At 37.3% G+C, this 18,295-nt stretch overlaps 1 protein-coding gene across 1 annotated transcript in view; it reads right to left on the reverse strand.

Moving 5' to 3' along the window:
* Positions 1 to 1,507: 1,507 nt before the first annotated feature.
* The window catches only part of STK3 (serine/threonine kinase 3), a 153,943-nt gene continuing 137,155 nt past the window's right edge, over positions 1,508 to 18,295 (reverse strand). The window contains 1 exon segment of the mRNA XM_086609491.1: positions 1,508 to 4,772. Within this exon segment, the coding sequence (XP_086465617.1) occupies positions 4,614 to 4,772 (159 nt within the window). The 3' untranslated portion in view covers positions 1,508 to 4,613.

Raw genomic sequence — 18,295 nt, forward strand, 5'->3', positions numbered from 1 at the left:
CTTTCCATCATCAAAACGCTAAACAGAGAGGAGAAATAAATTTTGTGAAAAGGTATTTTAAAACAACTTAACAGGGCAAATCCCCAAGTGCAACTTAATGACTTCACACTGAACCATCATTGTAATTTTGCCTTTCTCCCAAAAGATTAAGCCATTACTTCACCTGGCACAACACAACGGTGAGAAACACCATGCGCTACACAGGACTTCTCCAAGGCTCTCACTGGCAACAGCAGCCAGAATGCTGCTGCACCACATTCTGGCATAGAAATATTCCAAAACCAATTCCCCAGCCTGCTGTATGACATTACAGAACATTCATCACTGCCTTTTGAAGTACAAAAAAAAAAAGCCAGAGTAAGCTGGAGCCCTTAATATTTATGAATGCAAAGAAATAAAGACTTCCTCATGTCATAAGTTCTTTTTAATTAGTCTTATAACTACATATACACTTAAAAAGAAAACGTAACCCTCATCATATGGCACTGATGAAACAGCGTCCACACGAAGTGCTTTACGGAAGTTGTACAGTGTACATTCTGCTCGGAAGCACCAGTGCTACTAACGGTGACTAAGGCTCTCTCTTGTGTACTTGTGCACGGATTTACTCATCGTGAGCTGTATTGATATTTGGAAGTTCAACACACTGGAGAAGCAGCCTGAGCCACTGCACACTTGCAGTTGAATATACCTGGGCAAATACAAGCAAGCTATTTTTTACTGTAAATAAACAGTAAATAATGATAAAATCCAATAACTGTCAGATTAATTTAGATTAGCAGTAGAGTTTTGTCACTTCAAACATACTGTGGTTCACTATGGAGTTTTGTTCATGAGTCCCTTTTACTAAAGTGTGTTTGTAGGCAATTTTTTAGAGAATAATTAAAAAAAAAAAACACACAGAAAAGAAATGGGCTATGGAATAAAATTTGAGACATTAAATGTATTCGCTTTTCCTAGTTAAGTCAACCTATTACCTACTGTTGTTCTCATCACACTAGAAAAATCAGAGGACCTAAAGCTGCTAATGTCCATTAGTACCTCCAAGTAAAGCATGTCTATGAAGACTTCCAACGTGTTGGGGTGCTCAGCTCTCTGAGGATTAGGTCTTCTGCAACCTCAGACTGCAGAGAGAGGGACTTCCACAAAGTATTGAGGATTTCTGTCTCTAGACTGGCCGGATCCTCTTCCGTTGAGTTCCTCAGACTTCTAGAGCTTGCAGCAACGTCTTGAGCTGGAAAAGTCTTTTCCAGAGCTGACTTTGAGAGATGTGGTTTTCTGCACTCCCAGCTGGACTCACAGTATTATAAAAAGGAAACAAATGCATAAGAGGTGACTGTGGAAATGAACGTTAATGGTTACTATTAACATAATTCAGCTTCAGTTAGAATGAACAACAAGACGACAAGTATACATGAAAAATTAGCTTTTATTACAAATGTTTGGTAATAAGTAATGATGTTTCAAAATTTTTTTTACTTACTAAACCTAAACATACAAAGTCGGAAGCAAACAAGAAATTGTTTGGTTAAAATCTTACTGCAGGTTAACTTGTCAGTAGTTCTAGCAGATTTCCTGCAAGGCTTGCTTTTAAAATGTCTTATTAATAATACTATTGGCTTTCCTTTACAGAGATGCTCATCCTCCAGTAGAGATGTGCAGTCATCAATACGGATGATTTGATTCATTTATATAAACAGAAGAAAGAAAAGTTAAGTTGTATTCATCTCTCAATATAAAACCTATTTCTATTTGTTACGCTTGCACATAATTTAGAGCCTGATATACCAGCTTCTGAAGCCAAAGGCAGCTCTTACACTGACTGCAGCGTGTACCATATCAGAAGGGCAACACATCTAATTTCATATTAATTGGTGAAAGTATTCTTTGGTCACAAATGTCCTGTATCTACCCAGTTTACAGTATCTCAGAAACTATGTTTCACCCATTTTAAGTAGCTTGTTTACACTTTTATTTTATTGCATGGCTTTCAGATTTTTCTCCTGCGTGTATAATCCATACCTGTGTGCATGTGTGTGCACAAAATTTATTCGAGTTGTTTCTATGCAGGGATATCAGGAGTGAGGAAAGGACGTCCTTCATCTTCTGATACCTTCCAGATGTCAGACTGCAACAGCTCTAGTCTAAAATGGTCTTTTACTGGAGTCCCTCTGGCTAGGCAATTCATATTTAGTGCACTGCATTACTGAAGTTTTCAGAATACACAAAAAAATGAAAACAGTGATCATTTTACTACATTGTCAATTACACTGTAAAGCTACATTATTCAAAATCAAAGTCTTTTTTTTTGTGGGAAAAGTTTAAGAGAGAAAGGGAAAAGAAAGCTGCTAATGGTGCAAGAAAGAGTGTCTGGACAATGACACAGCTTAAAAGGCACACCAAGAAAAGGCAAGCTAGGTTCCTCTCCTGATGGTTTAAATCTGTTTTATATTTTTTCTTATATATATAGATATGCATATATATGTATGTATACCTACACAAATATATGTATGCACACACACCTTTTGAGTCTTTGAGAATAGAAAGTTCAAGAATTAGAAATTAATTTTAAATAAATAACAACCATACTAATAAGGGGAGGTCGGTGCTGTTATTTTTTGCTGCATTATGATTATAATGTAATGACACAGTGATATGATTACACCATTTTTTACTTTACATCATTTCATTGTATAAACGTGAGGCGTAAGACTACCGGGTGCATTTATCTTGCCTAACACAATTTTCATGGATCTTCTGTGTTCTTGCTTTTTCACAAGGAACGGTCATTACTTTAAGAAATATGAAGAGAGTTGAGGGTAAGGATGTTCTAACAATCACAATTAAAATTTATTTGACTCTAGGGTTTACATGTTAGAACGTGGTGTGCACGCAAACACACAAACAGAACGACAATGACAACAGCTGCATACAGCTCAAACCCAAGCATGGTCCCGGCATGGCTGTGGTATGCTGATCTCGTAAAAACTTTTGTTTTCCTTTTGCATAAGCTTTATGATATAATGCACCGTTTCCAAAATCTGCACTGTTCCATCTAAATGGTCCACGTACGATGACAGTAAATGTTAAGAGGTATGAGATGATTACTAACTTCCAGAAAACATTTAACAGGAGATGCCCATACAGTAGTCACCATTAAAAGTTTAACAGCTGAAGGCTGAATGTAAAGATCTTTTCAGCTGTCTTGTTTAAAGAAGTATGACTATCACAGTAAATTACACAAAAGGCAGCAATAGTAAAGATATCAATAGAGAACACAGTAGATTGTTCAGAAAGTGGATCACATTTTCTGCTAAGTCTGAAATATTTCTTGCAATGTTGTAAATTCTACCTACTAGATATCCCACAATATAAACCAGACAGAAGAACTTGTAAAAAGATATTAAGAGCTTGGTCCTGCATTTCTGATTCCCCAAAACCTACCACAGAAGACTACAGGAATTTTCAACATTTAGTGATTGCAGGACAAAACGCTCAGAGGACTGCAAAATGCTGCTTCTTTTCAGTCCTTATTATATATAAGTATTCAATTGATTTTCTTTGGCTTTTAAATTACTATCCCTTCATATCTATGATATGAAACCAAACCAAACCCAAACCACTAAAACTCCCCTCTCCATCAAAACAGTGATAAAAAATTTAAATGAACCAAAAACCATATCTAGAAAGTGTAGCTGTTACTTCATTATAAAACTATGGTGCAAAATAGAGGTTTATACTGGTCAGAATTGCAATAGCAATTGGAAATTTACACTGAAGGAGTGACTGCAAGTATTGCTTCTCCTGCATAACAGAAAAATCAAAACTGATTAGGCACTTGTTTTCTTGTTTAGTGAGAGATCATTTAGTGTGCGTAATAATGACAGAAATACTCTCTAAAATCATGTTCTGTAGCGTAACAGCATATTGCTTAACTACAGCCACAGTCCCTGGTTCAGGAGAGCAGAAAAACATGAGCCTATTGCTTATCTTTTGCTTAAATCCTATTGATATGAATGGGCTGGGCACAAGTTCAAGTGCTATCCTGAACTGGGATGTTTGCTGAAATTGAAGTTTTAAAAGACAGTATAGTGGTGAGCTCCTTTTCATTATTCTACAATACCAATTTGATCTAATCTGGCTCTGTTCTCCACACTATTATCCTAGTACTTCCTAATAAAAAAGAAAACAGGCATAAAATAAATAGAATAACCAAAGATTACATAATAAATAGGCTACTAAGTGGGAGGAACATATATTGCAACATAAGGCTCTTTAGTGTTGCGCAATTAAGAAATCGTTCCAGGTGCTCCAAAAGACAACTCCTAATGTACAACACCGAGTTACCACTACACACCTGAAAAAGACTGGGAAGTAACAGATTAAACTCCTATTACGTTAAACATTTGAAAATACAAACACGTGGTAATGTGTTTTGCTGCCTTTGCAGAACACAGTATATATGTTCTTTCACTGCTCCAATTGTCATTGCTTGTGAAGGAAAATTCAAAAGATTGGGTTTTTGAAAACTCTCATAATCGAACTCCTTCAGACTTACAAAGTCACCAGTGTCCACACTGACTCATAGTATTATCTCTGAAAGTAAAACAAACTCAGAAATTTTGTTGTCTCCGTTTCTTTGCATCCATCGCATCTAGGATAGGTTGCCTCTTTGCAGTGTATCTCTGACGAAGCTCCTCAATTTCTCGTTCCATCATAGGGTCCAAAGCCTTTAACCGCATCTGTAATTCTTCTAAACTCAGATTCTTTAACTGTAGAACAATCAACCAAACACAAAATAAAGAAAACACAAAAAAGATTAAATATTATGTACAACAAAAATGAAAACCACCATTTTTGATAATCCTTTAATTTACAGTTGCAGTAGTTTTTTGTTTTGTTTTTTTTTTGTTGTGTTTTTTTTTTTACACACTTTTGAGTGTATGTATACACATTTATAACTGCTTATCTAACCAAAAGCCTTACTATGCTCCACAGTAAATAATTTAACAGCATATGAAAACACAAACACACAAGGTACATTTAATTAAAAAAAAATAAAATCACTTTGCAAGCATTGCAAATAAATATAAGGCTGGCGTTGAACTCATTAGGCTGAAAAAAAGCATGCCACAGTATACACAGTTATATTCATGTCTATAAATTATATTGCTTAATCAAATACTTCTTACTGAACTTCAGTCTCTTATAGAGGCCTGAAAAATAGACAGCTGCTGTAAGTAATAGTGTGACAGATATTTAGAGGTACTTTTTGATAAGAATGACAAAGCACCTGTCTTCCTCAACACATTGCTGCCAGAAGTAGTCAAAGCAAATTGCCATGGGAGTGTTTAAATAATACATGAAATAATTTCCTGAATTCATGAGAGGGGAGTTACTTTTGACCGAGCTCATCTCTTTCCAAAAATATTTTCTCACCAATTCTTTTAATTAAAAGATAGGAAAATCATGGTGAGACAGCAGCAGCAGCAGCAAGCTGTTAGAAAGCCTGCTGTCGTAGCTCTCGTAACAAACATTGCATTCATCCAGAGCGATGGGTCATACGATGCGTAAATCGCTTCACTGGCTTGCTGGCTGCTGCAAACAAAGGTTGGAGTTTTGTCAGGTACTGGGGCGCATTCAGGCGCTACTGCCCCACCTGCTCTTACAGGGAAGGATCTACATGGGAAATATGTTCCTTTGGCTGGCTTCTGTATTTTTTCTCTTCCTTGATGGAAGCCTAGTGCCTCTCAGCATCTTCTCTCTTGCCAGAATTGCCTATGTGCCAATTACTCTTCACTGAGTGTGAAAACATCAACAAATTTCAAACAGCACAAATAATTTAATCCTAGGAAAGCAATAAATTTTGTTTGCAAATACTCTGACACTGCAAACAAGCACACCACCTAACTCAGGGGGAAGAAAAAAAAAGAAAACATTTCCTGAATCAACCTACTAATGAGTCAATACTTCGTTCATGAATCTAGGGCAGCCTTCCATCAACACAGTCTGATCTGTTTTCCCTGAGGAATGAAACACTACTTTTGATCTTTATTTTTATCAGCATCTGAGGATCTGAGGCATATAAATTAGCAACATGTATCGCTACACACAGTCCAAACCCCAGCGTTATGGCTTCTACTAACACACTTCTCTGTACATAGTAAAGAAATAACTTAGAAGTTGTATAAAGAAGGAGTGCAGATCAGAAATGCACAGAAGAGCATATGGAAAAAGACGCACGTTTTCCTGCAACATCATTTTAACAATAAGATTCCTAATCAAGATGAGAATTAAAACCCAGGTGTCAAAATGCCTTCCAGGACCAAAGATCCTTAAACCTTTATGAACTTCAGAGACCTCAGATGTGCTCAGTAGCTCATCAGTAATGTCTGTCTCTCCCAAGGACAAATGACACTCTGCATTTCTTAGGAGGAAGAGTTGCCTCTCAAGGAATTGAGTATCACCTAGTTTACTGTATTTCTCCCATTTGATATATTCAAGAAAGGACAGGGGAAAGGAATCATAATTCCTCAGTAATCAAGACTATTGCAGAAAAATACCTTTCCGTTTTCAGAGAAAGAAAAGATTTTTTTTTTAAAAAAAAAGTTTCTCTTACACTTACCAATGGGCTAAAAATGAAACTGGTACATGACAAACACTTTTCAGTGAAGACACTCTTTTAGAGGACTGAAGTGTCAGAGATTTGCAGTATAATGAGAAGAGATGACAGTGCCAATTCCCCTGTTTAACTGATCCCAATGCAGCACAGAGGAGAGGAGCAATAAAACACGCTTTTTAGCATGTGTGAGAGAGGAGAAACATATTTGGGGCTCTATGGACCAGCAAACGGACTAAAGAAGGCACCAGGAATAATGTCACGTGTGAGTGTTTTGTGAGAACTGTCACTAATGTGAGAAATGTCACTTGTACCCACCCTGGACCAGCAGCACCCTTGGGCAGCCCTATATTGCTTCTCAGTCACCACTGTAGACATCAGGTGTACACTGCATAGAATAGACTCATGCGATCATGTAGTTATATTGCACTGAAAATCATGTTTTTATAAATTGTCAGAGAAGAATATGATGGCTGAGATTTTATTTAAATTTCAATCAAGAAACTGAGCCAGTAAACAGAATTAAATATTCTTTACGGATCACAGACAGCTGGGCTGGAAATTAAAATATAAAGAGAATGAATTTTTAAATCCGAAGAATAAGAATCGTTCAGAATGATCTCAGCCATGTCACCCAGGGGACTCAGGGAGCTGCAGTACTCATCTGTATGAACACTGATGCTCGAGACATTCAAAGGAAGGAAACGACAAAACAGGGACATTAGGAAACTGAAAACAGAGTTATGAAGGTCTCATCTATCTGACATCAGATGCTGGGTTAGGCAGGAAAAGTCAAGAGAGCTCTATGTACTACAGAAAATGACTTAAGCACATCCAAAAGCCACAGCTGACTCTAGGATACATGTGTGTGTGTCCACGGACTTATGTGTCTCCTTGGTAAATCTCAAAATATTTTTTCTTGACTTCTGTCTGTGCTATAGATATTACCTTGTGAAGCCCGAAGAAGCCTAAATGCTGAATGCAACAGAAAACGTATCAAATGAGATGCACAGAAATAACTCAAACAAGATATTCAATTATTCTAGGTAATTTATTCCCCTGCATGATAAATATTTCGATTCGAATTCTTCAAGTAATAGAGCTCGGCACTCTCACCTACTTTCACTTGCAAGCAGTTCACAATTTAAACTGCCGTAACTTCCCACCCAGTTTGTTGTTATAACTATTAGGGCTAGTGGTGTTAATGGGAAAAGAGAGGACAGCATTCAGTTGGCAAGCTACAGGAATTCAAAAAGGCTTTAGATTATATTTTGATAGCTTTTTAAAAGCTGTAAACTGTAGCAGTTCAGTAATCAGGATAGAATTTGTCTGACAACAATAGATAGTTCAATTTCTGCCACTCCACGTCACAAACAGATCCTGTTCTGTTGGAGGTCAAACACCCACAATCACATAACAGACAGCAATTAGTGTCAAGATGGGCCACCTCCAAGACCGAGGTCTTCAGTGACTGGAGTTTCTGGTAAAAGCATTTGCCTTCACTGGGACCCTTCATATCACCAGGTAATCACCTGGGTTTGGGAAAGCAACAGTCCAAACTCAAATTTATAATGCCATGAACCTCTCAATTGCATACAATAATATATAATATTCAGAAAGTCTGTGCATCTGTTTTACGCACACATACGGTCTTTTAGAGTGAGTACGCAGTCAGTTTTCCAGTTGAAAAGTTAGGTGTTTACAGAAAGAAAACCCAACTTTTCTCCTGAAAGGTATATTTGTCAACACAATCACTAAAAAGAGCTAGGATGTAAAAGGGAACAAAGGGAAAAAAACCAAGGCAAAACTGCCTCCAAAGTCAGATAACATTGAATAATTTCTTCTACCAGCTCATGGATTCTCAAGACACAGTCACACCCAAAGAAGCCACACGGAAATTCTCTACTCTGCTTTGCCAAACTTTGCTTACAAAGAGACTGGCTAATAGTCATCCTTGAAGGGTGAGCTCCCACTGCTGCACACCGAGTGCCAGCAGCTCTTGCATCTGCCTTCTCCTCTCTCTGATGCAGAGGAAATCCTGGCAGAAGAAAGGCACCTGTGCAGAAAGGAGCTCTATCAATCCAAGCTTCCAGTGGCAGCACGTCCTTTCAGCAGCACCACCTTGAGCTGGGGCAAGCAGCACAGAATCAAAGCATAACTAACCTTTTAACTGAACTTACTCTGGTCAATACTAGTTTCAGGCCAATCACGTTTTTTACATGTCTTTGAACAGTGACATATGAGGAATTCTTTCCTTGCATACTGACGCAGTCATCTCCCAGAACCAAACTTCAGTATGAGAAGTGCAACAATTTTTACTTTTTTGGTCTTTCAGTCTAACTTCTTGCATTTCAGATGGACCAGCTTCACCTGGATCAGTATTTTCAGCAAACTAAAGAATAATTACTTGCAGTCAATACTACTTCTGCCTGCAGGAGGACCCACATCGTACCTTACATATTTTGTTCGCAATCCTGGTCAAATCACACCGATGAAAACTCAGACCAAAATAAGTACTTGGAAAATATACATGCATCCTTGTCCACAGACCCGAATTCTGTCGCAGTAAGCTGAGAAGTAAGGGGATAAGGAACAACCAACACTAGACACTCAGAAGTCATCAAGTCAAAGGGTGCAATACAAGTCCTGACTACTGGCTTCCACCTGTGTCCAGCACAGGAGTCAGGAGGAAGGACATGCATCTGAGATACTCAGTGGTGCTTGCAGTCCATGGATTTAAGTCAAGGGGTCTGGAAAACAGCCTGGAACTCGTTAGCTGCACTTGGCCAGCACATATCTGTAGCCATCCAAACTTTTCAGGGGGTGAAAGCCAAAGATTTGGTGGATGTAGCACACTATAATCTTAATCCACCCTTGACAGGTAACAGAGGTAAATAAAAGCTCTAGGCCTGTGATGTTTTCAATATGATAAAATTAGATTTCATTAGTAGTTCCATAATGCATGAGTTACCATTGCAAAACTCCAGTCTATCAAACTAAATTATGGGATAGTGCCATTAAGCTGGTGCAATGAAAACAAGCAAATGTATTTTCAGGGTTTAAATTGTTAAGAAAATAGATAATCAATCAAAAATAATCTGTATCAAGTTTGTTGTGTTTACTTGAAAAAACAAATTCTTCCTAGCAACTGCTTAAATGAATCTTACAGATGCAGCACGCCTTATTAGAGGCCTTTGATTAAAAAAATATGGATTGTTAATACTGTATTCTGAGTCATCTATTTTCCCATCTGCTAGTAATTCCTACAATATGAACTATCAACAGAACGGCTAACAACAATAATTTTCTATGGCAATTGCAAAAGCTGGTTGCCTATAGCACTTTCTAAGATTTAACCAATGCATGCCTTGGATTGTTTTGTGTGGTTGGTGGCCTCAGGTAAGAGAAAGTCTTTCTCTCCAGCTGTTCCCTTCCCTCTGCTGAGCGAAGTTTTACTTTCTCTTATGGAATGAGCTCCACTCATGATTTCGAACTCCTTTTTACCAGTATAAAAAGTTAGACTGGAGTCTGGATACTAAAAGGTACAAAGTGGGCCTTTCTGACCAATTTTTCTGGTCTACAAATTCACATCCAAAACCTGTGAATCTCACTTATGCAGCAGTTGTCTCAGACTTGTGTGCAGGGAAATACTCCATGGTTACTGTCGCCTGTCCAGATGCTCCCATGCAGCAACAGCAGGAGAACTGCTCTGCCTCGGACACCCACCGGCCACGCGCCAGAGCTCTGACACCCTGTCATCCCCACCCTGCTCTCAGTACACTCACATGAAAACAAACCGGGATGGGGGACTGAGTGAAAGCATTTATTTCAGGATATTTGTTGAAGAGCAAGTCTGCTTGTTGCAAAACACAAAACATGGGGTTGTACAAATACAAAAAGGACGTCATTTACTATCATTATTTTTGAGAATTTATGAGAGAGAAGGACCGACAACCTAACTTTCAAAAGGCAAAGCTCATCCCACTGGACTGCAGCTATCTTAAACATTTTGGGTGGTAAAATAAGCACACGGCACTAAGAGAAAATCAAAGACGGACAAGTTCATATAATTTTAAAAAGTCTTTTTCTGGATAAAATTGTATATAAATGTGCCATCATTAATTCCTATTTTCACTAGTAAAACCCTCTCTGCTCGGACACAAAAACTGTACATCATTTTAATATCACAAAGCTAAATCTCAGTTACAACCATCAATATTTTTCAGCTCTAGAAGGCTTTTCTTAGCTTCATGTAAAGTTACACTTCAATAGCAAACCATCAAGGGGAAAAAAAAGTTTTCTATAGCATTAGTGCACGCTATCATTTGCATGCCTTTGTTGAATACTGCCGAGGGCTTTCCTCTGAGCACATCAAGTACTGCCAATCTTAAAATTCAAAAATCATGAGCTGGGTTCTTCCAACTTCATTAAATTACTCTTAAAAATTAGATTCCTAAAATAAGAGGTTTTTAGGAGGAGGGAGGTGTCTTTTTATTTCCCTTTTCATTTCTGAGTCATGAGGAGGCAGCTAGAATCTAAGCTTTTCTGCAATTAAGGAGGCTAAAAAGTTAAGGGAAAAAAAAAATCTAGTAGCCAAAAACTTTAAAGAGCAATTCTGACTACAGGAAGTGAAGTCTAAGGAAAAGCACGGATCATCGTGGAACACAGTGTAAAATTAGCGATAATGCTAATTACTCTTGCCTGTTGCAATTTTACGCAGTTCCTGACAAAAATGGTCATGCAGTGTGTTTTAAAGTTTCACCATATCCTAAGCAGTTCAAGTATCGTTTACGTTGGGTTTACCTACTGTAACAGCTGATGTTCATGTAGTATATAATTTCCACTAAAATCAGTAAAACAACATAGAAGAATCCGAACATGGGGAAATAAACTGCAAGCAAGGTAGCTCAAAAACCTGGCAGCTAGTAAACATCCATTAATAAACACTTTTCAGATCAAATATTTCGTACCTCACAGATAATAAATTTAACAAATAAATATAATTATAAAAGCGTACAGAAGGAAAAAACTACCATTCTCTCTTTCCTATGTCATTTACAGAGTATATTGTTACATTACATGCTTACAACTGAGTCTACTGAAGCACAACACTTTAATTTCCTATCACTTTCTCTTTAGAATTACATCATTCATCACAGCCATTTTTAAACATCACTTTTAGAGTATAACAGGCAAATATTCACAGTTTGAAATGCCTTAGAGAAGATCATGGTGGGTTTCTATACACTGTGATTTTCTTTGTGATATACCAGGCATCTCAAGTTTAATGAAGAATATTATAAATGCTTACTGGAGCTCCCAACAGAGTAAATAATCTGAAGCTTAGGGAAAACACTCCATCTGGATACTCACCATGCTATTTAAACTTGATTGCAAATATACCCACACAGTGCTGACAGCTAAGCAGCTTCCACACCTGATCTAAAAATACACAAGAAAAACCCAACCCCAAAACACTTTTTCAAATATTACCCAGCAAAGATACAAAGATTTAAAATGAAAAGGAATTCTATAGCTAGAGCTATGCTAAGTAAGTAGTATCAAAAAGTCAGCATTTTATCTCTATTAATCTGTAGCTCTCCAGGGCAAGTGCTTTTAGTTGTCCTTCATAATGAGCTCAGCTACCAGCAAGTACATTACAGTGCTCTTGAATTCAATGTATCACATTTCAGCAAACTGCAGATATCATTCAGCTACATAAACCCAAATATTACCTTCATATTCAAAAACTCTCTCAAGTTAAGGCACTGTCTCTTTGACATCTAATTCTTCCATGAGAAGATAATTTTTAAAATGTTCAGAAAATAACAGTATTACATTTTTGTAAAATTCTACTAATCTAAATACAAGCTGTATTAAGAAGAAAGATATAAACTATTTAAGATGAGAGCCATTTAAAAAAAAATAAACCCATTCAGTTAAGACCTTCAAACAGCCTAAAGATAAAATAAAAAAAAGAAAGATGTTGCCAGTTTTGCTAAAATATTTTGTAAATGCAAATCTATATTGAAAGTAAAGTTAAAGACATAAGTAACATGAAATAGAAGTCCTGAGGTTAAAAAGAAGGGTGTACTAAATTCTACAAATTCATGAAATACATAATATCATTTAAAGCTATTTTTCATCAATAGTTCCATTTAAGATTACTTTTAAAATAGAAAGAAAAATGGAAACCCATTGAATGATGAGTTATGACACCACAAAATATACGCATGGATAGAGATAACCTTGAAATCAAAACCTGACCCAGAAAAACGTTTAACCTGGAGAGCAGTGAAAGAGGCTAGAAAAATTTTAAGCCTCAAATGTCAGCGTCCTATTGAGGGACAATACAAGTGAATCTCAAGTTTCTTAGAAGCAGAAAATGTTGATTCTCAAAACTAAAATGAAAACAGATACAGCAAAACTAAATTTTCCTAACAGGAAAAGTCTGTTGGAGGAGAGACGCACCCCCGACCTAAAATGCACATGCAAATTTGTTTTATTTGCTGAGTGACCTTAACTTAGTTATAGTCTTTATAAGGAAGAAAATTCAGTTCAGTTTAAAACAGTCAATTCAGAAAGGATCTAGGAAAATAACACATCATGTTTAATAAATGGAAAAATGATAGACATACTGTTTGCTGGGTTTTATTTCATGCAGAAAGCATTCTGGTAGACGCGTACAAGAAAGGATGGGTTTCAGCCACTTTTGGTACAAGATGGACAGGAAAAAATCCTATAATCCAAAAACTTAGGGCAATTTATAGGCAACAAATGCCAGGTTTCATAACCCCTGGGGGAAAGAAGAAAATACAGCAAAGACACCAAAAACACAGTAAAACTGAGACATCAGCTGGGAGAGGCCTGCAAAACATCAGAAAGAGCAGAATCTGAACGCAGCAACTGAACAAAGCCAGGGCTAAGCAGAGAGATTTAACCGAGCTGTTAGTCACAGCAGGGAGGAGAAGAGATCCCAGCCTCAGGAAAGGCACACAGGTCACCGCCTTGGGAGAGGGATCAGGGAGAGGACAACAGCCAAGCCTGCCCAAGCTTAAGCACAAGCACAGAGCATACGGACTCTGCACAGAGACCTGCGGAGATCTGGGAGGGCAGAAGCGATCGCCCAGCCCCAGTTTACCAGCATCTGTGCCAGGAAGCACCAAGTTTCATTTTCTGTACAATTTTAAAGATTTAACGGAAGCACTGCTGGCTTTCAAAGTATGCTAGTTTCTTTATTCCTTCCTCAATCATTTTTTGGAAATCTTACACACCCCCCCCCCCCCCGAACTGCTTGACTATCTATCTAGTTTGATGGTTCACGGTGTTCTTAAGCACTGAAAGAACTCAGGTTGCTAAAAGATTTGGGCTCCTAATGGCAGTGGCAGGGCCCACAGAGTCCACGGACAACGGAAGGGTACTGTTCCACTCCCCTATCGCATACAGCAGCTTGCCAGCCACATAGGTTGAAGATTTCATTTGCTTATGACAGCTTTGATGTTACGAGAACCTATTTAAATAAATTACGAAACTTTCTTTTCATGCTCAAGAACTAAGGAGATTTTTTGAAAGTGTCTTTACACCTTAAGGAATAGTTTATTAACTCTTCTTAATGTTGCCTTCTATTGAAGTCTTATCTACAAATCACACCAATCAGACAGATACTGCGGAGTTTCTGCAGGTTCACTAAAGTGGATATAGTTTTTCTTTTGACAAAACGCACCAGCTCCACATCGGTGAAACACAAATAAACATTGACTATCAAATAATTTTTAATCAACTTGATGAAATCCACCTGCTGATGGTCTAAATCTCGTAGAGAGCTACTGTCTTTCTTCTAATCCAAACCAAATTAGATCTAAGATAAGTGAACAAATACAGAGATGGATAATCTATCACATAGCACCACTTAGCTAGCAGCTTTTAAATAACATACAGTATCTTCTCCTTTACAGACATGTAGTAGGCTACTTTCACTACAAGTAAAATACTAAGAAACATCCCAAAAATAGGAAAATACAGAAAAATATAATCATTGATAATCATTCATGTCAAAACACATTAATCAAGAAGCCCATGTACCAGCATAAAACTAAAATCAATACTGTATTAAAAAACCAGACCACTCATCTTAACAAACAAGAAATGAAGGCTATTTCAACACCGAACAGTACACTTAACCATAATCTAATACTATTTTCTAAAACACAATCCATCTCATTAAAAATGAGATGCTCGCTCTGTATTAGTTTAGAAACTCCATTTATTCATTGAATAAGATTCAATGATTCAGTGCCATACTCACTTACTGAGTCCAGAACTGCCAAAATCATTTGCCAAAGAAATATTTTATTATCAAATATTTTGTCTATGATTCAAACATTAATGTGATCAAGCCAAAAATCAGCATAGTTTTTTTTCTTACCTTCACAGTATTATCTCCTAGGAAGGTCCACAGCATTTGATCTAACACCACTAGTTTGTTTAATTAGGTTTTTCACACCATAATCTGCAGATATAGTTGTGATTTATTACTCGATGTGAACAGGTACTGTGCAAGCTTTTATGCCAACACTGTTCATTAATCCCAGTCCCAATTTATAGTGCTCACTATTCCACTTCTGCATCTCTGGAGTAAATAACATCAATTACATAGCGCACAGTTGGGGAATGGTATGAGCTCTGCAAACCCTTATGATGTGGCCCAAGTCTCGGTAGAATCTTTCCAGCCTCTCTGCTGGTCTTCAAATTTATCTCTTGAGTGATTATCTAGGTTTCAACTACCTTTTAGTTTTCTACACTTAAAATCCATAAAGAAAAGGAAAACAATTATAAAATCTTATTCATTGAATAGTATATCAACAATGAAAATGCTACATATATTGCACTTGAACATCTATAATGTTCAAGTGTCTTCTAACTTCAAATCTAAATTGTTATCCTGAAAAACACTATTGGGAATTCAATCTATGTTTTAAAATGGATTTAGTATTCATGATTTGAAAACTGAAGTAGAATCAAGGGCCTCATCTATATTATTTTCAACCCTAACTACCAGGGCAGGAAATAATGAGAGCTTTCATCAAGCTCCAAATCATAGAATCATGGAATGGTTAGGGTTGGAAGGGACCTCGAAGATCATCTAGTCCCAACCTCCCTGCCACAGGCAGGGACACCCTCCACTACACCGGGTTGCTCAAAGCCTCATCCAACCTGGCCTTGAACACTTCCAGGGATGGGGCATCCACAACTTCTCTGGGCAACCTGTTCCAGTGCCTCACCACCCTCTGAGTGAAAAATTTCTTCCTCAGATCTAATTTAAATCTCCCGTCTTTCAATTTAAAGCCATTGCCCCTAGTCTTATTACCATATACCCTTGTAAAAAGTCCCTCTCCAGCTTTCCTGCAGGCCCCCTTTAAGTACTGGAAGGCTGCAATGAGATCACCCCAGAGCCTTCTCTTCTCCAGGCTGAACAGCCTCAACTCTAACTCATGGCAAACAATCCATCCAGCATAAGGAAAGACCTTATAAAAAGGATCAGGAAAACGTGAGACAGACAAACGCATTCCTGAAATGCAAGGTATCAGTACTCACACAAAATCTGTGCTCAATGCAGTAAATGCTATACAGCTCACAGGCTCATCTTTCAATAGAATTGTGTGCTTCACAGCTGCACTTTCAGAAGTAATTAAAAGCCAAATAAAATTTGATTTCAATTTACAGTGCCTTGTAAAAGCAGTTCAGTTGTTGAGACCATCTTCAGAGTAGTGCTTTTCCAAAGAAAAGACAAAAATATAAACATAGAGGTTACTAAATGCTCCTGCAATTTATTTAAAATCCATCACTGGGTTTTCTGCTTACAGAACATCCATTCCTCAGTTTGAATGGTATCCTGTATTCAAAGACATAAACTGAAGAGAAATAAAGCACAAATTAATGGGACTAGTCACATATTAAACATCATTGTTCAGAGCTTGTAAGAATTGAGAAAGTGTGGACATCTCCCTCATTACGAACAGATCTGATGCACATACATAAGCACAAAAAAATCCAGGGAGACATACGCTTAGCATGAAAAAGATTGCCCTGTCTGTCCTGGACTCTCTATATTAAAGATGAATTTAGCCATGCACATGGATTACTTCTTGATCCAGTTATTGCACATGTCTGGATGGGTACATTAGGACTTACTGTTGAAGAAAAACTACACCTATATAAAAATATGGCATACATTCTTGAATTAATGCTAATAAAATTCACCTTGTGGCAGAAGGATGCAGGGAAAAAAAATTGTGAAATGTCTTTACGATGTTTACATCCTATCACGAGTAGAAAACAGCATTATAGCAAGTAGTTTAATACAGTAACAAATCCTAAGAACTGCAGAAATGTAATAATTGAAAGTGTCCCCAAGGCTAGTCTCATCCTCCCTTTCAACCCAAAACCTAAAATGTGTTTTCATTTGGAAACTCAAATGACTTTCCGGGTAGATTCTACTGGTGACAGAGAAATGGATTTTGACTTTCAGTCACCATCTTCAGAAAAGCTGTTGTGGTTTCGAATACAAACTGTCTTATTGAACTACCACAGATATTGAACAGTGGACCGACTAGCCAATTCTTTTCTCCCAGAAGAAACAAGCTGCCAGCTCAGGTTTGGATGGGGGAAAAAATTATCTCTCTTTTTCTGCTTACTGTCTTTGATACGTGCACTGCTGCTGACACAGCTGGAGAGAGACCTTGCATTCTTACGGCCTGAAATCAGAGTGTAATCAAAGACTAAATGTCCCAGCATCCTATCATAAGAAGAGTTATGCTAACAATTTAAGAATGCTATAGACATCAAGAAGGCAATGTTTTGTTGGGTTTTTTGACAGCACTGAAAAGGTAAGGTTTGCGTTATAATATTCCTACTTAATCGTGCACACACGCGTATGTGCACACATTTGGAATTACAAAACTGTATATGTTACAAGACTTCACAATGTTGTAAAACCAAGCATATTAGAGAAAACAAAAAATAATTTATTTTAGCAAATTATTCTCTTACAGTGAATGTCAAATTCACCAACTCTACTAAAAGGCACAATGAATGCAAGTAATGACTTCAAAACATTTAAAAATCCCAAATATATAAAGTATTTTAAAGTAGTAACATAATCATGCTGTATACCAAAAAAAAACATGGACCTGGCCCATCAGTTCATTTTTTAAAAGAAGTAATTTTGATTGCTTCCATTTTCATTAGTGACTCTGACTTTAAACGTTCACAGAACTATTGGCTTTTTGCAGTCCTCATCCATTTCAATCTCAAACCACATTCCTCTTTCCTCCATCAGTGTCTCCTCTTGCTTTAAGCACAATTTAAAAGAAGTATTTCATTCTGTTGTTCCTGACATTAATATTTCCAAACATCTTCCATTCTGGGAGCTTGTACTTATGCCATCTGATAATTTGTATTGCACAGGGAATCCTAGTAATTATGAAGTAAGTGTCTAGTAACCTGGTTGATGATGAAGCTGCTAGAATGCCAGTCATGTTTGCCAGATCCTGGCCATTAGAATAACAGTAGCAAAGGAGTAGTTTCAGTAATTTAATGATAATTTAAGAATTTATCCTACTTCCACAAATGTATTCTATTTATACTATTTCAAGTAGCATCACAGTGCATAACATC

Source organism: Tauraco erythrolophus, chromosome 3 (assembly GCF_009769465.1).
Source record: "Tauraco erythrolophus isolate bTauEry1 chromosome 3, bTauEry1.pri, whole genome shotgun sequence".
Lineage (NCBI taxonomy): Eukaryota > Metazoa > Chordata > Aves > Musophagiformes > Musophagidae > Tauraco > Tauraco erythrolophus.